The sequence below is a fragment of the Mizuhopecten yessoensis genome, unplaced genomic scaffold (genome assembly GCF_002113885.1).
Source record: "Mizuhopecten yessoensis strain PY_sf001 unplaced genomic scaffold, ASM211388v2 scaffold8213, whole genome shotgun sequence".
Classification (NCBI taxonomy): domain Eukaryota; kingdom Metazoa; phylum Mollusca; class Bivalvia; order Pectinida; family Pectinidae; genus Mizuhopecten; species Mizuhopecten yessoensis.
In genome coordinates, this window is record NW_018407435.1 from 2397515 (window position 1) to 2421192 (window position 23678).

At 38.5% G+C, this 23678-nt stretch overlaps 1 protein-coding gene across 3 annotated transcripts in view; it reads left to right on the forward strand.

Annotated features, from left to right (window-relative positions):
• The window catches only part of LOC110455364 (insulin-degrading enzyme-like), a 41659-nt gene that overhangs the window by 11956 nt on the left and 6025 nt on the right, over nucleotides 1–23678 (forward strand). For 2 of the 3 annotated variants that reach the window (XM_021505463.1, XM_021505462.1), the window contains 22 exons: nucleotides 605–774; nucleotides 968–1090; nucleotides 2504–2616; nucleotides 3790–3879; nucleotides 5781–5853; nucleotides 5998–6090; nucleotides 7323–7414; nucleotides 7921–8001; nucleotides 8759–8862; nucleotides 11527–11629; nucleotides 12463–12558; nucleotides 13349–13375; nucleotides 13692–13774; nucleotides 14229–14373; nucleotides 14789–14899; nucleotides 15171–15291; nucleotides 15802–15893; nucleotides 16197–16308; nucleotides 17058–17923; nucleotides 18014–18125; nucleotides 19319–19443; nucleotides 20975–21122. In XM_021505463.1, coding sequence (XP_021361138.1) covers nucleotides 605–774; nucleotides 968–1090; nucleotides 2504–2616; nucleotides 3790–3879; nucleotides 5781–5853; nucleotides 5998–6090; nucleotides 7323–7414; nucleotides 7921–8001; nucleotides 8759–8862; nucleotides 11527–11629; nucleotides 12463–12558; nucleotides 13349–13375; nucleotides 13692–13774; nucleotides 14229–14373; nucleotides 14789–14899; nucleotides 15171–15291; nucleotides 15802–15893; nucleotides 16197–16308; nucleotides 17058–17923; nucleotides 18014–18125; nucleotides 19319–19443; nucleotides 20975–21122 — 3080 coding nt within the window. Of the gene's footprint in view, nucleotides 1–604; nucleotides 775–967; nucleotides 1091–2503; nucleotides 2617–3789; nucleotides 3880–5780; nucleotides 5854–5997; nucleotides 6091–7322; nucleotides 7415–7920; nucleotides 8002–8758; nucleotides 8863–11526; nucleotides 11630–12462; nucleotides 12559–13348; nucleotides 13376–13691; nucleotides 13775–14228; nucleotides 14374–14788; nucleotides 14900–15170; nucleotides 15292–15801; nucleotides 15894–16196; nucleotides 16309–17057; nucleotides 17926–18013; nucleotides 18126–19318; nucleotides 19444–20974; nucleotides 21123–23678 lie in introns of all 3 variants that reach the window. The other variant, XM_021505461.1, reaches the window with a different exon arrangement.

A 23678-nucleotide genomic window follows, 5' to 3' on the forward strand; every position in this document is an offset into this window, starting at 1 on the left:
GTTGTTTGGTATACCGCCACTATGTGTCCAGCAAAGTGTTGGCATTATAATAACCTATACTAGACCATGTGATGTAGTCAGAACGTTGTTTGGTATACCGCCACTATGTGTCCAGCAAAGTGTTGGCATTATAATAACCTATACTAGACCATGTGATGTAGTCAGAACATTGTTTGGTATACCGCCACTATGTGTCCAGCAAAGTGTTGGCATTATAATAACCTATGCTAGTCCATGTGATGTAGTCAGAATGTTGTTTGTTATACCGCCACTATGTGTCCACCAAAGTGTTGGCATTTTAAAGAGGTTTGGCAATGCATTGAGTGTGGAGGCAGATGGATGAATTCTTCAGAGGACCTTGAATTATGTTTGTTAAGTTAAGTGACAAATGGAATGAAGGTCATTATTAGTAATTTTTGTAAATAAATATAAGTAAGTTTTGATTCTGCATTTCCATTCCAATTCAGAATGATCAAAAACTAGGCTAAATATTGTTTTTGAACTATGATTTATGGAAAAGATCTAAGATTGTGAAAAAATAATGTCAAACGACACAAAATATACCTAAATGCCTTCAACAGTATTTTTTTCTTGTTTTCTTTAGGTTTGCACAGTTTTTCCTCGGTCCCTTATTTACAGCATCTGCAACAGAACGGGAAATTAATGCTGTAAACTCTGAGAATGACAAAAATCTTCAGAGTGATCCCTGGCGTCTTCATCAGCTTGACAGATCTTTAGCCAAGCCAGACCACGACTACGTCAAGTTTGGCACTGGTAATATTTCTCAAAATATATCGGCTATCAATGAGTACAGCGACTGTGAACTCAGTTTGAAGGGTTTCTGTGTCAGTGTTGACTGTAGACTCATGTTGTTTACAAGTTTGTGATTTAACTGTAAATTTAAACTCTATAACAATTTGAAATATGGTCAAAACTAGTATTTCATTTGATCTGTTTGATTTTTAAGGCAACAAAGACAGTCTGGATACGCTACCGAAGAGCCGAGGACAGGATGTCCGGGAAGAACTCCTAAAATTCCATTCCAAGTTTTATTCTTCTAACATAATGGCACTTTGCATTCTTGGCAAAGGTGAGTTAGCATTGTTAAAACATTGTAGTTGTAAAATAACGGAACGTCTTCTCCTGGAAATATTACGTGATAATGCCTGTTTTTGGAAACAGCTCATTGACAATCCAAGTCTTGTAAAATTTTGTCAAATATTCATTAAGTAGTCACTATAAATGCAGTACCGTGAAAAAGTGGAATTAACAGTACAGTTGATCAGTCTCTCCTGAATCTTTGTGAAACAGATATACTTAACCACTTACTTATCTACAATTTACTTATCTACAATTTACTTACTTACCTACAATATACTTACTTACCTACAATATACTTACTTACCTACAATATACTTAACCACTTACTTATCTACAATTTACTTAATTACCTACAATAAACTTAATTACCTACAACATACTTAATTACCTACAATATACTTACTTACCTACAATATACTAACTTACCTACATTATACTTACTTACCTACAATATAATTACTTACCTACATTATACTTACTTACCTACAATATACTTAATTACCTACAATATACTAACTTACCTACAATTTACTTAATTACCTACAATATACTTAATTACCTACAATATACTTACTTACCTACAATATACTTACTTACCTACAATATACTTACTTACCTACAATATACTAACTTACCTACAATATACTTGATTATCTACAATATAATTACTTATCTACAATATACTTACTTACCTACAATATACTTACTTACCTACAATATACTTAATTACCTACAATATACTTACTTACCTACAATATACTAACTTACCTACAATATACTTAACTACCTACAATATACTAACTTACCTACAATATACTTAATTACCTACAATATACTTACTTACCTACAATATACTAACTTACCTACAATATATTTACTTATCTACAATATACTTACTTACCTACAATATAATTACTTATCTACAATATAATTACTTACCTACAATATACTTACTTATCTACAATATAAATACTTATCTACAATATAATTACTTACCTACAATATACTTACTTATCTACAATATAATTACTTATCTACAATATACTTACTTACCTACAATATACTTACCTACCTACAATATACTTACTTACCTATAATATACTAACTTATCTACAATATAATTACTTACCTACAATATACTTACCTACAATATACTTACTTACCTACAATATACTTACTTACCTACAATATACTATTTTACCTACAATATACTTACTTACCTACAATATACTTACCTACAATATACTATTTTACCTACAATATACTTACTTACCTACAATATACTTACCTACAATATACTTACTTACCTACAATATACTTACCTACAATATACTATTTTACCTACAATATACTATTTTACCTACAATATACTTACCTACAATTTCTGTTCTGTTTGTCACAGAATCGTTGGATGAATTGTCAGACCTGGTGGCCCCTCTGCTAGCTGATGTGATCAACAAGAACACCAGTGTCCCAGAGTGGTCAGAACATCCTTACGGACCAGAGCAGTGCAAGGTATCCTCCAGGACTCCTGGTTCAGAACTCTGAACTCTAAACAAAGTAGTCTCAAAGTCTCTGGGTTCATAGTTTAGAACCCTGTATATTGTGGCCACAAAATGTGTTCACTGGAACAAGAAAATGGGCTGGAGAACAGAAGACGAGTTTGAGCATGAGAACGCTATTGATGAATGCAGGCCCTGATCTCTAGCTCAGAATAGATGTTGTGGGTCTTCTTAAATAAAATGGAATCATAAATTGTTCAGCATATTTGTGAAGTTTAATGGGTAACAATGGTGAAGTGTACGCGTTGCCAAAGGGACATCACTCCATCCAGATATCAAAATGATTTCCATCAGGAACATTAACTCTAGTGGCTACTCCAACAGTGTAAGAGGTTTACATGGCGAGATACTTTTGACAGGCGTCCCAGTCGGCAATCCTATCCGATAGAAAAAATGACGACCAATGGCCTCTTACGTTATAGGAGTACTTTAGGTTGTAAGGTTACCATAACTCATGTCATGTCACAGCATCACATGTCCTTCTAGTTTTGCTCTGGTTACAATTTTATTTTTGAACCTACCGATACAAATTTATACCCCTCTTGCCATTTTCAGGCCCATGTCTATCCAATACAGTGTTATCGCTGAATATAGCAACACCATTCTTTGTTTGATCAAACTTACACAAAGGTTCAGTATGAGAATGCTTCAGAGCAGTTTGTATTTCAGGATTGCAAGGTCAAAACCAAGGTCACTGTTGCAATTTTAGAAAATAATTTTTAAATTCAGTGTCGCCAATACTTTTACTTTTCTAAACAGATTTAAACAAATGTACACAAGGTCAACTTTAAGAATACCTCTGATGAATTTTTGTTTCAGGGTACCAACGTTAAGGTCGCTGTTTCCTCCCATAAAAGAAATTTTTGTCACTCTGATTTTTTTTCTGGAAATTTTTTAATCAAAATTCATCCATTGGTTATAAAGAGGGATATTAGAATGTGTGATGATACCTTGAATGAGTTGGTATTTTAAAGTCGCTTAAATTTTATAGAAAATTTTATAGTTCTTTAAATCTAATTTACAGTATTTATACAAATAATGCTGACATTGACTGCATTGATAGGGTGCCGCGGAACTTATGTTTTGTCCGATTTTTTTAGACATTTGACCTCTTGGTTTTTTTCAGTTGATCTGTTATGCTTTGCCAGTGAAGGATGTGAGGAATCTTTCCATGTCTTGGTCAATCCCCGACCTCCATCCGTACTACACATCAAACGTGAGTAACTCACTGTGTGACACACAGCACAAACCACCACACATAACTACCCAACGAACGTGATTCATATATCCACTCTCTATTAATGCACCAAAGGGGAGTAACTCATATATCCATTAGAGAGTCATATTTAGATTTAGGTGGGGAGGATGGAAATAAGCTTAGAACCAAGCCGGTCAGGTTCTCACAAGAGCCATTAGCTGGTACAAAGTCACATTACTTTCCTATTCAAAACGCAGGTTTGTATCAGTTTGATAGGCTGTTTATGCTAAAGTTGGTGACCCAGGTAAGATAAACCAATGTTCACAAACACACTGGGGGTCAGCTATTCTGTTGAGATGATAGCAGTTACGATTATTAATAGTAACAACATTTCCCCTGGATTGTACAAGTTACTGAAGTGATGTAACTGTGTACCCTGTCTATACTGGGCTGGACTGACTGTTGACAGCAGGTGGTATTTTGTACAATGAGTGACAAAATCTTTGGGGGAAATATCTCCTGGAAAGATAAGTCATGTTAACTGCCGAGCACATGTATCACTGACAGCCGTGAGAGGGACACACCATTACATGTTACTGTTTTCCCTCAATGTATCACTGACAGCTGTGAAAGGGACACACCATTACATGTTACTGTTTCCACTCAATGTATCACTGACAGCCGTGAGAGGGACACACCATTACATGTTACTGTTTCCCCTCAATGTATCACTGACAGCCATGAGAGGGACACATCATTACATGTTACTGTTTCCCCTCAATGTATCACTGACAGTCGTGAGAGGAACACACCATTACATGTAACTGTTTCCCCTCAGTGTATCACTGACAGCTGTGAGAGGGACACATCATTACATGTTACTGTTTTCCCTCAATGTATCACTGACAGCTGTGAGAGGGACACACCATTACATGTTACTGTTTCCACTCAATGTATCACTGACAGCCGTGAGAGGGACACACCATCACATGTTACTGTTTCCCCTCAATGTATCACTGACAGCCATGAGAGGGACACACCATTACATGTTACTGTTTCCCCTCAATGTATAACTGACAGCTGTGAGATGGACACACCATTACATGTTACTGTTTCCTCTCAATGTATCACTGACAGCCGTGAGAGGGACACACCATTACATGTTACTGTTTCCCCCCAATGTATCACTGACAGCCGTGAGAGGGACACACCATCACATGTTACTGTTTCCCCTCAATGTATCACTGACAGCCGTGAGAGGGATACACCATTACATGTTACTGTTTCCCCTCAATGTAGCACTGACAGCCGTGAGAGGGACACACCATTACATGTTACTGTTTCCCCTCAGTGTATCACTGACAACTGTGAGAGGGACACACCATTACATGTTACTGTTTCCCTTCAATCATACAGCCGTACAAGGGACACATCATTACATGTTACTGTTTCCCCTCAATGTATCACTGACAGCCGTCAGAGGGACACACCATTACATATTACTGTTTCCCCTCAATCATGTCCTGCTTTGGCTTCGCATTATAAAGCACAAGTCATCTCTGAGACAAACAATCATGTTCTGGTTCACTACAAGGTCATCAAATGCAAATGCTGCTATGAAAAAAGTTTAAAGGTCATGTGACCATGCCTCAACCATAGACAGACAAGGGGTTACCATGTTCCTGAGTTTATATAAAGGACCATTTAAAGTAGATATATACCATAACATACGTAATCTTGTAACAAAATTACTATAACAGTGTATGTTTACATTGATGGCTAGTTGTTAGTGAGGGCTAATTATTTCTCCACCAGCTCAAAGATGACAGCCTCAAAAAATAAACTTTTTTTCAATTTTATTCCATTTCAGCAAAAAGATTTTTAGTCAAGTATTTACATACCTGTTAATTACATTTCAGCCTGGGCATTATCTAGGACACCTGGTCGGTCACGAAGGCCCAGGCAGTCTACTGTCTGAACTCAAAGCCAAAGGTAAAGTTTTTTAAAGTCCTATTCTGTTTATGTGTACTTATTTTCTTTAATATCAAATAATGTTAGTAATATTTCAGGTCATTGTTCTCTAATCAGAGACATAATGCTAGTGATATTTCATGTTATTATCCTTTGTACTTTTAGGCTGGGTAAACACTCTATGTGGTGGTCAGTCGAATGGAGCGAAGGGATTCATGTTCTTCAAGGTGGATGTTGATTTGACTGAAGAAGGCATAGGTAAGTTATTGTAATGTTACTAATGTCTTCTCAAGGACAGACATGTATATTGTTTCTCCAAAATAATGGACACCTTCATTGTTCCCCAAAAGGACAGACACCTTCATTGTTTCCCCAAAAGGACAAACACCTTCATTATTTCCCAAAAGGACAGACACCTTCATAATTTCCCCAAAAGGACACACACCTTCATTGTTTCCCCAAAAGGACAGACACTTTCATTGTTTCCCCAAAAGGACAGACACCTTCATTGTTCCCCCAAAAGGACAGACACCTTCATTGTTCTCCCAAAAGGACATACACCTTCATTATTTCCCCAAAAGGACAGACACTTTCATTATTTCCCAAAAGGACAGACATCTTCATTGTTTCCCCAAAAGGACAGACACCTTCATTATTTCCCCAAAAGGACAGACACCTTCATTGTTTCCCCAAAAGGACAGACACTTTCATTATTTCCCAAAAGGACAGACACCTTCATTGTTTCCCCAAAAGGACAGACACCTTCATTATTTCCCCAAAAGGACAGACACCTTCATTGTTTCCCCAAAAGGACAGACACTTTCATTATTTCCCAAAAGGACAGACACCTTCATTGTTTCCCCAAAAGGACAGACACCTTCATTATTTCCCCAAAAGGACAGACACCTTCATTGTTTCCCCAAAAGGACAGACACTTTCATTATTTCCCAAAAGGACAGACACCTTCATTGTTTCCCCAAAAGGACAGACACCTTCATTATTTCCCCAAAAGGACAGACACCTTCATTGTTTCCCCAAAAGGACAGACACTTTCATTATTTCCCAAAAGGACAGACACCTTCATTGTTTCCCCAAAAGGACAGACACCTTCATTATTTCCCCAAAAGGACAGACACCTTCATTGTTTCCCCAAAAGGACAGACACCTTCATTGTTTCCCCAAAAGGACAGACACCTTCATTATTTCCCAAAAGGACAGACATCTTCATTGTTTTCCAAAAAGGACAGACACTTTCATTGTTTCCCCAAAAGGACAGACACTTTCATTATTTCCCAAAAAGACAGACACCTTCATTGTTTCTCCAAAAGGACAGATGCTTTCATTGTTTTTCCAAAAGGACAAACATATTCATTGCTTTCCCAAAAGTACAGACATATGTAATTGCTTTTACTGTCAAAGTATCTGTTATTTATTGGTTGGTAAGGGTGTTTTTTTCCCCATTCCAATGATTTGGTGAATATTGTTTGTAGAGCATGTAGATGACATCGTCACTCTGACGTACCAGTACATTAATTTGCTGAGAAAGGCCGGAGCTCAGGAGTGGATATTTAAAGAATGCCAGGTGAGTCCAGAATTTTAAGAATGCAGACTGTGATAAAATGTATTTGTTCATGGATTCTACTGAAATAATTGAAATTTTTCAGCATTGTAATTTTCACATGTTAGTGTTTTATGCCTCTATCTGTTGCTCTGTGTCTCTCTCCCTCCATATGACATCTTGTTAAGATTTTTGTGTTTAGATCCTTTACTCCAATACTGAAACTCTTAAGAGTCCCACAGTCTTCAGAACAGTCAGAACTACAGCAATAAATCCAATGTAGGTCATTGTGACCTATATTTTCTACTTCACTGACTTTGGTTAGATTTGGGTCTAGATCCATTTCTTTGGACAGATTTTGTGTTTAGATCCATTTCTTTAGTTAGAATTTATGTTCAGACCGATTTCTTTGCACAGAATTTGTGTTTAGACCCATTTCTTTAGTTAGGCTTTACCTTTGTTTCCATTGAAGCGAGAACAGGAATATATGTGTGTTTTACAAACATCTTCTTGTTTGTTCTACTTTTCAGGACCTCAGTGCTATGACTTTCAGATTCAAAGACAAAGAGAAGCCAAGAAATTATGCGTCTGGTCTCTCTGGAAGTTTGCATGTAAGTTCTTTTATCTTCTTTAACTGACATTTTCTTAAATATTATAAGCTGACTTTTGTAAGCTTCACCTTCTTAGACCTTTGTTAGCTTGAACTTTGACCTTTCCTTAGTAACAGTCATTGTTACTAAGGAAAGGTCAAAGATGAAGCTTACTAAAAATGATGCTGTTTTGCATCATTGTTTCATTTATTTATTGTAAATTTTAAAATCATTACCTGACATAACAGACAATTTGCCAAAAAATTGTTAAAATGGCGAAAACAGAGACTTACAGTGTCATGAAAAACCCACCGATACCTAAGCTTGGAGAGATTCAGTTTCACCAGCACTGCAACTTTTTTCAATGAATTTCTCATGAAATTGGAGGAAAATATTATAATAAACAGTGGAAAATGCTGTTAGATTTGTGAAAGAAAAGTTTCTCTTGGAAAGGTGTATGTATGTTAGCTACTGTTTGAAGTATTCGAGAGCTGGGTTTGCACACTTTCCTTAGGAATGCTGGGGAAGATGAAATAGATCACTTCAAAAATTATCTCGTTGCTGTAACCTTTGACATTAAAACTTTGTGTTGTCATTCGACCTTTGACTTTTCTGTATTTTCATTTGACCTTTGACATTACGGGACCTTGATTGTAAATAACGACCTATATCGGCTGTTAATCTGACTGTTGAATATGCCATTTCAGCACATTGACTGTGACTGACCTCTGACCTCTAAACTCTGTTTTTTACTTTTGACCTCTGACCTCTGTTTCAGGACTATCCAATGACAGAAGCACTGAGTGGTCCATACCTACTGACAGAGTTCCGTCCAGACCTCATTAACATGATCCTGGAGAAAATCACACCCGACAACATGAGGTAACAAAATTGTTCATCCAGTGATGTCTGATATGTGTGTGTTATCTACCACAGGGACCACTACTGTCTGTTTGGTTACATACACATGGGAATCTTCTGTCAGAGTAAAAAGACCTGGGCCAGTAAACTTTCTTGTAACTCGCTTAAATTATGTGACATAGTCAAAAAGTCAAATGTAAAAATTGAAAACTGTATTCAGCCTTAAGTGTCTCGAAATAACTTCCAAATCTTTGGTTCAAACCAAGGATTAGACATTCAAGAACAGCACCCCAAGCATTGAGATTTTCGTTACATAATTCACCATAGGGGATGATTCTTTTCCTCTCATTCTAATGTTCCGAATATAATCTGTTTTTCTTCCCTGATTTCTGTGCACCCTCCTGTCAAAAGCTGATTGTGACATATCTCTTAAGTTCCATGACATTATCTTATCGTTCCATTGTATTGTATGATGTCACACCCGTCATACCCTCTCAGATGATTGAAAAATCTTGAAGGGTGGGAAAACAGATCAGTGATGTCCCTTTGTTAGATATCATCAGCAGTAACAGATCCATTGAAAAGATAGTTGGTACATGTTTGTGTTATAGTACTGTATATATTTCCCCCCTTTGCTGTCTTGCCTCTAAAGTACTGTATATACTTCCCCCCTTTGCTGATTTGCCTCTAAAGTACTGTATATACTTCCCCCCTTTGCTGTCTTGCCTCTACAGTACTGTATATATTTCCCCCCTTTGCTGTCTTGCCACTAAAGTACTGTATATACTTCCCCCCTTTGCTGTAGTTGGTACATGTTTGTGTTATAGTACTGTATATATTTCCCCCCTTTGCTGTCTTGCCACTAAAGTACTGTATATACTTCCCCCCTTTCCTGTCTTGCCTCTAAAGTACTGTATATACTTCCCCTCTTTGCTGTCTTGCCTCTAAAGTACTGTATATACTTCCCCTCTTTGCTGTCTTGCCTCTAAAGTACTGTATATCCTTCCCCCCTTTGCTGTCTTGCCTCTAAAGTATTGTATATACTTCCCCTTGCTGTCTTGCCTCTAAAGTACTGTATATACTTTCCCCCTTTGCTGTCTTGCCTCTAAAGTACTGTATATATTTTCCCCCTTTGCTGTCTTGCCTCTAAAGTACTGTATATATTTTCCCCCTTTGCTGTCTTGCCTCTAAAGTACTGTATATATTTACCCCCTTTGCTGTCTTGCCTCTAAAGTACTGTATATACTTTCCCACTTTGCTGTCTTGCCTCTAAAGTATTGTATATACTTCCCCTTGCTGTCTTGCCTCTAAAGTACTGTATATACTTTCCCACTTTGCTGTCTTGCCTCTAAAGTATTGTATATACTTCCCCTTGCTGTCTTGCCTCTAAAGTACTGTATATACTCCCCCCCTTTGCTGTCTTGCCTCTAAGTACTGTATCTACTTCCCCCCTTTGCTGTCTTGCCTCTAAAGTCCTGTATATATTTCCCCCCTTTGCTGTCTTGCCTCTAAAGTCCTGTATATATTTCCCCCCTTTGCTGTCTTGCCTCTAAAGTCCTGAATATACTTCCCCCCTTTGCTGTCTTGCCTCTAAAGTATTGTATATACTTCCCCTTGCTGTCTTGCCTCTAAAGTACTGTATATACTTACCCCCTTTGCTGTCTTGCCTCTAAAGTACTGTATATTCTTCCCCCCTTTGCTGTCTTGTCTCTAAAGTACTGTATATATTTCCCCCCTTTGCTGTCTTGTCTCTAAAGTACTGTATATACTTCCCCCCTTTGCTGTAGTTGGTACATGTTTGTGTTATAGTACTGTATATACTTCCCCCCTTTGCTGTCTTGGCTCTAAAGTACTGTATATACTTCCCCCCTTTGCTTTCTTGCCTCTAAAGTACTGTATATACTTCCCCCCTTTCCTGTCTTGCCTCTAAAGTACTGTATATACTTCCCCTCTTTGCTGTCTTGCCTCTAAAGTACTGTATATAAATCCCCCCTTTGCTGTCTTGCCTCTAAAGTACTGTATATACTTCCCCCCCTTTGCTGTCTTGCCTCTAAAGTACTGTATATATTTACCCCCTTTGCTGTCTTGCCTCTAAAGTACTGTATATATTTACCCCCTTTGCTGTCTTGCCTCTAAAGTACTGTATATACTCCCCCCCTTTGCTGTCTTGCCTCTAAGTACTGTATATTCTTCCCCCCTTTGCTGTCTTGTCTCTAAAGTACCGTATATACTTCCCCCCTTTGCTGTCTTGCCTCTACAGTACTGTATATATTTCCCCCCTTTGCTGTCTTGCCTCTAAAATACTGTATATACTTCCCCCCTTTGCTGTCTTGCCTATAAAGTACTGTATATACTTCCCCCCTTTGCTGTAGTTGGTACATGTTTGTGTTATAGTACTGTATATACTTCCCCCCTTTGCTGTCTTGGCTCTAAAGTACTGTATATACTTCCCCCCTTTGCTGTAGTTGGTACATGTTTGTGTTATAGTACTGTATATACTTCCCCCCTTTGCTGTCTTGCCTCTAAAGTATTGTATATACTTCCCCCCTTTGCTGTCTTGCCTCTAAGTACTGTATATACTTCCCCCCTTTGCTGTCTTGTCTCTAAAGTACTGTATATACTTCCCCCCTTTGCTGTCTTGCCTCTAAAGTTCTGTTAAGTATTTTTGTATGTACTTGTTAACAGGATTGGTGTTATTGGGAAAAAGTTCCAAGACAGAGTCAATGAGAAGGAGAAATGGTACGGTACAGAGTACATGGTGGAGGCCATACCTGAAGTAAAGCTGCAGGTAGGTCAATTAATTACATAAAAAATCACAGGTAGGTTTCATAATTCCCCCGATGACTTAATTCCATACAAAGGATAAATTTTCACAATTTTGACCTTAAATTAGAACATTTAATTTACACAAATTATAATTTCATGATCTTGAACATGTGGAGGAACTAAATCTTTGCGGATACTGTCTCCTATATCGACTGTCCCATTCAATTGATTTGCCATCTATTTTATTGAGTCTGACAGACTCGTTAACATCCCATAATTTACACATGATCACTTAACAGTTCTTGTAAACAATCATTCCCATCTGGTATAAGGATCTTCATGTTAAAGAATGATGTCAAATAAAGCTGATGTGTATATAGACCAAAACTAGTAGCCGTGCACTGAAGTAATTTCAGAAACAAGAAAACCAGTATCTTGTCAACTCATTTTAATTTATTAATATCACTGACCACTCCATGTATCTTAACTATGTAACTATATACTCACCTGTGATCAAACATCAATTCATAAATACACCTTGCAAATTTTTTACCTGTAAGTAGATATAAGCACAGCATACTCAAGCGTCGCCAGTTAAGGGGATTTTAAAATCTATTTGGCCGATCAGTTTGCTTCTAAAGTTGAGGCTTCATGAGAACCCAGTTACAATGTTTTAGACACCTAAATTAAAGTACTCTCAGGGGGGCTTCCTTTGATAGTGTGGTGTAATGGACAGTGAGCTGAGAGTACTTTGGCTTGATCACCTTTTAATAAAATCTTCATCTGTAACAGTGGAACAATGACCTGGTCAGATTGTGAAACTCTAATGGACTATTTGTTTGAACTCTCCTACAGCAATGGACATCATGCGGAGTGAATGATAAGCTCAAGCTCCCAGCAAGAAATGAGTTTGTACCTACGATCTTTGACCTGGCGCCCAGAGAAGTGGACGTAAGTTGATCGTCTTGCTCCCATAGCCAGAGAATGTTTATAACCTTAAAAAGGATGAGCTATAGTGCCTAGAGGTGTACCTAGATAAATATTTAATAAGTACCATCTCAAATGTTTTATGTATAGCATAACCACACTGACTGTAAACATGTGTCAATCTCATGATTTTCAAAAATATTTGTCTAATTTGTTTCCTGGCAATAGGAGCTGAGAAACAAAAATGGGGAAAAGGGGCATTGTGAATAGAATGATAATGTAGATACCATGGCACTTTACCTGTGGAACTCGTCTGTTTAGTGGAGAACAACCTATAAGTTACAATGTTATCAATTAGTATTACAATACTGAAAAATGATCCTTAGTAAACTTAGCCCAGTGAGGAAGGAATATTACTAAGGAGGCTAGGATAAAGCTGTTTTTATTGCCCTGATACTTTATAGGATAATGGTTGTTGTTATATATAACGGTATTGATACCTCGTGCCTGTCATGACTTTTGCATGCATCTTTTTCTTTCGCCGCAATGTTTACATTTGACCTTGTTGATGACGTGCATGCGGTAAAATTACATCACTGATCTGGGTCAATTTAGAGTTTTAGACTGTCAGGTGACAATTTAGGATTTCTTTAATATAATTATAATTTTTACTCTTAGGGAGTGAATTTCAGCAAAATTTGAATCGGCATGTTTCATACGAAGGTATTTTAAACATGTGTATGCCAATTTAGCAAATAGGACATTTTTTTTCCTTGACCAGCCCCTTTAATGAATATTTTTACTTTTATTTTAGCCGAGTCCTCTCCCAGAAATGGCAAAGGTAAGTCAAATATATCTGACAGCATTCACCTACAAGAATACTCGCTGTATTAGACAAAAAAAGAAAGAATTTGAAATTAATAGAAAATGAAGTACAAATATCATTGTATGCAGACAAGAAATAATTGATTTAATGTGCATACAACTCTAATAACCCTATTGATTTTATTTGTCTAATAGGAAGACAACGTGATCGTGCAGAATATTGAGTGGTTTATTTAGGACTTGATGATCATTAGAATATATTGCTGTGCTAAACACAATTGGCAGAAAACTCATTCTACTTTGTACTATGAAAGATTCCTTTCTTTTCTCAGGACAGTGCTCTCACTCGGCTGTGGTTTAAACAAGATGACACCTTCCTTCTCCCAAAAGCCTGCATCAACTTTGAAATCAGCAGGTTAAAACAAGGCCCACTTTAGACATTAATTAAATTTGGTGTGAAAATGCTCATGTTTCTTGCGTGGAGTAAATTAGAGTGAAAATATCTATGCATGAATATTTTTGGAGATTATATAGATTATAGACATTGTATAGATCAATACGTATACATTTCAGACCATTGTTGCCAGTGTATTAAAAATGTTCACATCACCAACAGTGTGAAGAGTTACCTCCTCACATGATCAGTATAGAAACACATGACACCTTAGAATTGACCGTACCTTTGTCAGATAATACAACTAACATGCTGCACAGATAGTATATCATACATGCAAAAACTCATTTTTCTACCAGTACTTTTCAGAAAGGGAATTTTAAATGTATAACCCCGGAAATTGTTTTGTGATATTTAAAACTAATTAGGTTGTATAATACGATATTAAGGTAATATTTGTTTCCCTCTATTTCAGCCCATTGGCCTACTCCGATCCCACCAAGTGTAACATGACCAACTTGTTTGTAACGCTATTTAAAGATGCTTTAAATGAGTATGCGTATGATGCTGAGCTAGCTGGCTTACACTACGACCTCAACTGTACCATCTACGGCATGTCTGTCAGTACTCACTAGTATTTGTCCCTGATTTAAGTAAATTTTAAGAATTTTTAGTACACTTTGTCTTTGATTTAAAAGTTTTCCAGGAATATTAGTAATAACTGTATATGTTGTAGCTTACCTGCTAAAGGGCAAGTTAGAGATTTTTGGCTAATCAGTTTCTTAGTGACCACTCCAAGTAACTACCATGTGTCTTAGTTATAAGTGACTTTAATAACTTATGGTTGTATAAGGCAGGTGGTCACTCCATAGAGTAGGTCATAAAGACATGATTTGGGTTGATCATGTTGTCTTATTGAAGTGATTTCCTGGTTGATGTGAATCGGTACCTGTATTGTACCCAGGGTTGGGATGTGTCTCTGTGAGACTCTATGTAACTGTGTGATTGGACAGTGGCTGATTGTGTGTTTTACAGCTGGCTGTCGGAGGCTACAATGAAAAACAGGATGTGCTCCTTCGCAAAATTATGGAAAAGCTGACAACCTTTAAAGTGGACCCAAAACGATTTGCTATATTCAAGGAAATGGTGAGTACATAGATCAGATATGGTAACAAGTAGGACTGATGTGTAGGTCACATAATAAAGACATATCGCTTATTATTTTGGTAACACTGTTAAATATATCTACAGCTATTTCATAATGTGATATGTTAAAGCAATCATTTATTGTACACAGCAACAATAAACTGTTTCTAGTATACAAGATAATAAGTTGTCTATTTTTGATACGATCTGATTTTAGTACACAAAGTAAACAGTCTATCTTTAGTTGACAAGGTCTACCATCTGTTAACAGTATGCCAGGTCAATGCGGAACTTTCAGGCTGAGCAGCCTCACAGACACGCAATCTACTACACCAACATCCTCATGTCTGAGGTCAAGTGGACCAATGAGGAGCTGATGCATGCTCTGGAAGGTAAGTTACCCGAGGTCAAAGGTCAAATATTGAACACATAAGTAAGGTTAACGTCATATATACAGTCCCTTAATATAGATCCTGATGTAGCTCCTACAGTCTGTATGTAGACACCCAAGGTCAGAGGTCGTCTTATAGAAAGGTCAGATCACTTGGGGTGAAATGTGCACCACTACTGAACAGAAAGTGAAACAACATTTTTTGCGAGTGTTCACATACCAGAATCTCTGAAATAGAATGATGAGGTCCTTGTTGACAGTCATACTAGTAAAAAATGAGCCAGGGAGACTTAGAGGGCATGGTTTTATTGTCTAATGTCACAATGGATCTATCAGGAACTCTAGCTCTGGAAGGTAAGTCCACGTGTGTCTTGACATATGATAACAAGCAGAGATAAGCCAGAGGTGATGTATTAAAATTAACTTTGATAAGCTTACGATATTGTCCTTGCTTTGTTCTAAGCATAGTATGTTGCCTGGCTTGGTTCTAAATGTATTTTCTGTTGTGCAGACATCACCGATGAGAAGGTACAGGCCTTTATACCAGAGCTGCTGTCCAAACTTTACCTGGAGGGGCTTATATACGGAAACTTTACCAAACAGGTAACAAATCAACATTAAGCAGTTCTTAACTTACAAAAAGTGTTCTGGAATAATTTCTCTTTTAATTGTAAGCATGTTGTTTTTAGCTCTTTTAATATAGCTATTTATGATTTGATACCTAGTTCTGCTGTCAATAACTCTATTGACCTATTGTAGAGATAAAGCCATTAAATACACTCCAAGCAGCTCAACAGGAAAAATCCTGGGAAAACACATTTACTGTATGTAGCCTGTCTTAAGCAGCCTGAAGATGTAAGAGTTGTGTTGTAAAGTGTTGTACTGTAACATGTTGTTGTGTTACAGAAAGCACTAGAGGTGACTGAGATGATTGAAGACATTCTAAAGAAACAGAGTGGAACTAGGTCACTGTTACCAAGCCAGAAAAAACACTTCAGAGAGCTACAACTGCCAGACGGTAGGTGTATACTTTTGATATTCTTACAGCTGTCTGACAGTAAGTGTCTGACAGTAGGTGTATACAGTTGATATACTTACAGCTGTCTGACAGTAGGTGTATACTGTTGATATACTTACAGCTGTATGACAGTAGGTGTATACTGTTGATATACTTACAGCTGTCTGACAGGATTTACAATTTACAATTTAACATGTTTGTTTTATTACATGGAGATTTTTCATAACACTATGGGAAGTTGTGAATAAAACTGTTAATAGAATTATAATAAGACCATTTCAGTATTACATATACCCCTCAACAACCAAAGCGCGCCAATATCAGCTGGAGGGGCCGAAGCATCTTGAAGAATAAATTTATGAACAGCTTTATTTTAATGCCGTTTTAAATGCTTAGAAGATGCATTTGAATCCTTATGTTTACAACAAAAAACAACTTATACAAAGTTCTTTTGGTTAAGATACATTTTGGAAAAGTTAATTTACCCAACATTTAAACAACTACTTTTGTGTCTTCTGTGGTTACTGTTTCTATGGTTAACGTTTTTGTCAGACGACAAATGTCAGTTGGAAGCCATTTAGAAATCTCTACCAAAGTTTGATTTTTTTCCTTCTGACATAACAAATCTCCAAATACTGTTGACAGTATGATGGTAAGTCATGAACAGTTTCCGATTGGAAAACATTAATTTATAATAGTCCTTTTTGCTTTAATAAGACTATTTTGAGTTGGTTGGTTTGTTGTTACAGGGTGTTACTACATGTGTGAGGAGACTAATCAGGTACACAAGAGTTCCAGTATAGAGATCTACTATCAGTGTGGTGTGTTTGTTGTTACAGGGTGTTACTACATGTGTGAGAAGACTAATCAGGTACACAAGAGTTCCAGTATAGAGATCTACTATCAGTGTGGTGTGTTTGTTGTTACAGGGTGTTACTACATGTGTGAGGAGACTAATCAGGTACACAAGAGTTCCAGTATAGAGATCTACTATCAGTGTGGTGTGTTTGTTGTTACAGGGTGTTACTACATGTGTGAGGAGACTAATCAGGTACACAAGAGTTCCAGTATAGAGATCTACTACCAGTGTGGTGTGTTTGTTGTTACAGGGTGTTACTACATGTGTGAGGAGACTAATCAGGTACACAAGAGTTCCAGTATAGAGATCTACTATCAGTGTGGTGTGTTTGTTGTTACAGGGTGTTACTACATGTGTGAGGAGACTAATCAGGTACACAAGAGTTCCAGTATAGAGATCTACTACCAGTGTGGTGTGTTTGTTGTTACAGGGTGTTACTACATGTGTGAGGAGACTAATCAGGTACACAAGAGTTCCAGTATAGAGATCTACTACCAGTGTGGTGTGTTTGTTGTTACAGGGTGTTACTACATGTGTGAGGAGACTAATCAGGTACACAAGAGTTCCAGTATAGAGATCTACTACCAGTGTGGTGTGTTTGTTGTTACAGGGTGTTACTACATGTGTGAGGAGACTAATCAGGTACACAAGAGTTCCAGTATAGAGATCTACTACCAGTGTGGTGTGTTTGTTGTTACAGGGTGTTACTACATGTGTGAGGAGACTAATCAGGTACACAAGAGTTCCAGTATAGAGATCTACTATCAGTGTGGTGTGTTTGTTGTTACAGGGTGTTACTACATGTGTGAGGAGACTAATCAGGTACACAAGAGTTCTAGTATAGAGATCTACTACCAGTGTGGTGTACAGCAGACGGACGCTAACATGCTGCTAGAACTCTTCATTCAGATCATCGGAGAACCATGCTTCGACATTCTACGTACCAAGGAACAACTAGGTGATCACTTTTAGTGACAGCTTTCATCTTCCCCACAATCCAACTTAGGCCATAGTTGGGTCTATGTCATTGCAAGTTAAAAGCAGGCATCTGTCAAATAAAGATGGAAATGAAAAATAATAAATGCAAACTCAGCTAGTGTCCATTTTGAACATAGAAGTCACAATTTATAGCTATGTATAGCTTTGTTTACCTGTAAAGTGTACACGACTATATTTCAGATTACCAGGATTTTCCCAGGTAACATTTCCTAACTGACCCAGATTTACCTCTCATTATTACTATATAAAAAATACCAAAAAAAATACACACTATCTCTGCATGAAGTAATATCATGACAATCAGCTTTTTATATTCACAGATTTACACTTTGAAATTACTTAATGTCATTTTTCCTTAAACATGTAAAACATAGTTAAGCTCATTAATTGTATGTACGTACATAATGTACATTTAAACATGATTAGCATGACTCCTACCAGTGTGTGGCCTATTCCTGTGTAATGAATACATGCCATAAATGGTTTAAACTTTCAATAAATATGAAAATACAGACTTGATGAATGCATCTGGTTAATTAATTTTCAAAAGTTACTATACTGTAGCCAATAGCATGTGTCTTTTGTAACTTTTCACAATTTACAAGCAATAAGAGATCCATATGATAACCAGCCAACACTGAGAAGTTTATGTACTGTATGACATGAAGTGTTTGTGGTGTATAAACATTCGTTGTTTTCCTGGTTGTTATTGAACCACGAAAATAAAAACAACAAATTTGAATGATATACGTGTTATCTACTGTTTGTTAATATATAGGATATCCATGAAAAGTTTGTACCACAAAGCAATCTAAATAGCTTCAAACCACGAAGGAAAGTACACACGAACGTGTTATACAGTATAGAGGTTCTAGTGGATTTACCTCACAAGTAGTCTGAAATGCTATCTCTGACAACAATAAATCCGATGATCAAAATAGAAACAGTAATAATTATTGCTATTTGATATATGCCTGTAGTGACTGAAGAAAAGTATCAACTTTGCATGTAAAAAAATCCAGACATTGTCTCAGGCGTTCATTAGATCTTGAAATATTGAAACAGATTAACGAAAAAATCCTTCTGTAAACAGGTTATAATATGTCTTATGATACATACATTGAAACTCTATGAAAACCTTTTTGTACACAGGATATATTGTGTTCAGTGGTATCAGGAGAACCAGTGGTGTTCAGGGGATGAGAATCATTGTACAGTCTGACCGTACTCCCCAGTACGTGGAAAACAGGGTGGAGGCTTTCCTTCAGAGCATGGAGGTAAGTCTGTATGTCTGTCTATGTGTCTAATTGTCTATTGGTTACTGACAATCATGTAAGTCCCCTGGGCTATCCATAACAGGTCACCTGGGCTATCCATAACAGGTCACCTGGGCTATGCATAACTGGTCACCTGGCTGTCCATAACTGGTCACCTGGTCACCTGGCTATCCATAACAGGTCACCTGGTCACCTGGCTGTCCATACCAGGTCACCTGGCTGTCTATAACAGGTCACCTAGCTGTCCATAACAGGTCACCTGGCTGTCCATAGCAGGTCACCTGGCTGTCTATAACAGGTCACCTAGCTGTCCATAACAGGTCACCTGGCTGTATATAACAGGTCACCTGGCTGTCTATAACAGGCCACCTGGCTGTCCATAACAGGTCACCTGCCTATCCATAACAGGTCACCTGGCTGTCTATAACAGGTCCCCGGGCTGTCCATAAAAGGTCCCCTGGCTATCCATAACAGGTCCCCTGGCTACCCATAACAGGTCACCTGGCTGTCTATAACCGGTCCCCTGGGCTATCCATAACAGGTCCCCTGGCTACCCATAACAGGTCACCTGGCTGTCCATAGCAGGTCACCTGGCTGTCTATAACAGGTCACCTAGCTGTCCATAACAGGTCACCTGGCTGTATATAACAGGTCACCTGGCTGTCTATAACAGGTCACCTGACTTTCCATAACAGGTCACCTGGGCTATCCATAACAGGTCACCTGAGACAACCATATGGGTCAGGGTTGCAATTCTTGACAATGACTGTATTGATAATGTCACTGTTTGGTTGATGTTTAGCTTACCTGGTCCAAAGTGAGCTTATGCTGTGCTAGGGCATTCGTGGTCCCTTCATCGTCTGTCTGTCCATCATCAATTTCTTAAACGACTTCTTAAAAACTACTGATTGGAATGTTAACAAATTTGTCTGGAAGCAGCCTTAGGTAGTGGGGATTCAAAATTTTGTAAGGGGGGGTATTCTCAGTTGGTTTGGTGGGGCTCAACATTGTGGTTATTTGGCCACATTGATTTAAGCAACTTCTTCTGTGGAACTAAGAGATAGCTATCAATCACATTTGGTTGGAAGTATTCTTAGATGGCAGGGATGCAAAAGTATACCAATTGAAGGGATGACTAAGTCCCTGGGTCATAACTTTGAAACAGTTAAGATCCTTTCCCCATAGTCATATATATGCAATAACAAGGCATAAAGAGATGAACACAATCATGTACCAGAATTAGCCTTGGAGTCTGCTCCCACCCTGAGGGACTTTATCCTAGATCATAACATGGAAACATTTAAGGTATTCACCCAATTACAATATACCCAGTTGCTGAGCAAGAAGATCTGGCTACACCTATGCTACCAGGATTGGGCCAGGGGACTGTCTGTCTGCTGTTCTGTATTTAACTTAACTTGGTGCATATCTCCTTTAATTTGTCACCTACAATAACCTATGATACATTGATTTATGTCTACTGTCTATTTATGTAAACACTTATTTATGTCTGTTTATGTTGATCATCCAGGCTTACATTAAAGACATGACAGACGAAAGTTTCCAGAAGCATGTGACTGCACTGGCTGCCAAACGCCTGGAGAAGCCAAAAAAGATCAGTGGCCAGCAGTCTAGATACTGGGGAGAAATCGTGTCTCAACAGTTCAACTTTGACAGGGGTAAGTTACTGGGGAGAAATCGTGTCTCAACAGTTCAACTATACAGGGGTAAGTTACTGGGGAGAAATCGTGTCTCAACAGTTCAACTTATACAGGGGTAAGTTACTTGGTGAGAAATCGTGTCTCAACAGTTCAACTTTGACAGGGGTGAGTTACTGGGGAGAAATCGTGTCTCAACAGTTCAACTTTGACAAGGGTGAGTTACTGGGGAGAAATTGTGTCTCAACAGTTCAACTTTGACAGGGGTAAGTTACTGGGGAGAAATCGTGTCTCAACAGTTCAACTTATACAGGGGTAAGTTTCTTGGTGAGAAATCGTGTCTCAACAGTTCAACTTTGACAGGGGTTAAAGTTACTGGAGAGAAATCGTGTCTCAACAGTTCAACTTTGACAGGGGTTAAAGTTACTGGAGAGAAATCGTGTCTCAACAGTTCAACTTTGACAGGGGCGAGTTACTGGGGAGAAATCGTGTCTCAACAGTTCAACTTTGACAGGGGTTAAAGTTACTGGGGAGAAATCGTGTCTCAACAGTTCAACTTTGACAAGGGTGAGTTACTGGGGAGAAATCGTGTCTCAACAGTTTAACTTTGACAGGGGTAAGTTACTAGGGGGAAATAGTGTCTCAACAGTTCAACTTTGACAGGGGTGAGTTACAAGGGAGAAATCGTGTCTCAACAGCTCAACTTTGACAGGGGTAAGTTACTGGGGAGAAATCATGACTCAACAGTTCAACTTTGACAAGGGTGAGTTACAGGGGAGAAATCGTGTCTCAACAGTTCAACTTTGACAGGGGTGAGTTAAAGGGAGAAATTGTGTCTCAACAGTTCAACTTTGACAGGGGTGAGTTACAAGGGAGAAATCGTGTCTCAACAGCTCAACTTTGACAGGGGTAAGTTACTGGGGAGAAATCATGTCTCAACAGTTCAACTTTGACAGGGGTAAGTTACTGGGGAGAAATCATGGCTCAACAGTTCAACTTTGACAGGGGTAAGTTACTGGGGAGAAATCATGGCTCAACAGTTCAACTTTGACAGGGGTAAGTTACTGGGGAGAAATCATGACTCAACAGTTCAAGTTTGACAAGGGTGAGTTACTGGGGAGAAATCGTGTCTCAACAGCTCAACTTCGACAGGGGTGAGATACTGGGGAGAAATCGTGTCTCAACAGCTCAACTTCGACAGGGGTGAGATACTGGGGAGAAATCATGTCTCAACAGCTCAACTTTGATAGGGAGAAGTTACTGGGGAGAAATCGTGTCTCAACAGCTCAACTTCGACAGGGGTGAGATACTGGGGAGAAATCATGTCTCAACAGCTCAACTTTGACAGGGATAAGGTACTGGGGAGAAATCGTGTCTCAACAGCTCAACTTCGACAGGGGTGAGATACTGGAGAGAAATCGTGTCTCAACAGTTCAACTTTGACAAGGGTGAGTTACAGGGGAGAAATCGTGTCTCAACAGTTCAACTTTGACAAGGGGGAGTTACTGGGGAGAAATCGTGTCTCAACAGTTTAACTTTGACAGGGGTGAGATACTGGGGAGAAGTCGTGTCTCAACAGCTCAACTTTGACAGGGGTAAGTTACTGGGGAGAAATGGTGTCTCAACAGCTCAACTTTGACAGGGATAAGGTACTGGGGAGAAATCGTGTCTCAACAGCTCAACTTCGACAGGGGTGAGATACTGGGGAGAAATCATGTCTCAACAGTTCAACTTTGACAGGGGTAAGTTGCTGGGGAGAAATCATGACTCAACAGTTCAACTTTGACAAGGGTGAGTTACAGGGGAGAAATCGTGTCTCAACAGTTCAACTTTGACAGGGGTTAAAGTTACTGGAGAGAAATCGTGTCTCAACAGTTCAACTTTGACAAGGGGGAGTTACTGGGGAGAAATCGTGTCTCAACAGCTCAACTTCGACAGGGGTGAGATACTGGAGAGAAATCGTGTCTCAACAGTTCAACTTTGACAAGGGGGAGTTACTGGGGAGAAATCGTGTCTCAACAGTGCAACTTTGACAGGGGTGAGATACTGGGGAGAAGTCGTGTCTCAACAGCTCAACTTTGACAGGGGTAAGTTACTGGGGAGAAATCATGGCTCAACAGTTCAACTTTGACAGGGGTAAGTTCCTGGGGAGAAATCGTGTCTCAACAGTTCAACTTTGACAAGGGGGAGTTACTGGGGAGAAATCGTGTCTCAACAGCTCAACTTTGACAGGGGTGAGATACTGGGGAGAAGTCGTGTCTCAACAGCTCAACTTTGACAGGGGTGAGATACTGGGGAGAAATCGTGTCTCAACAGCTCAACTTCGACAGGGGTGAGATACTGGGGAGAAATCATGTCTCAACAGCTCAACTTTGATAGGGATAAGTTACTGGGGAGAAATCGTGTCTCAACAGTTTAACTTTGACAGGGGTGAGATACTGGGGAGAAATCGTGTCTCAACAGCTCAACTTTGACAGGGGTGAGATACTGGGGAGAAATCATGTCTCAACAGCTCAACTTTGACAGGGATAAGTTACTGGGGAGAAATCGTGTCTCAACAGTTCAACTTTGACAGGG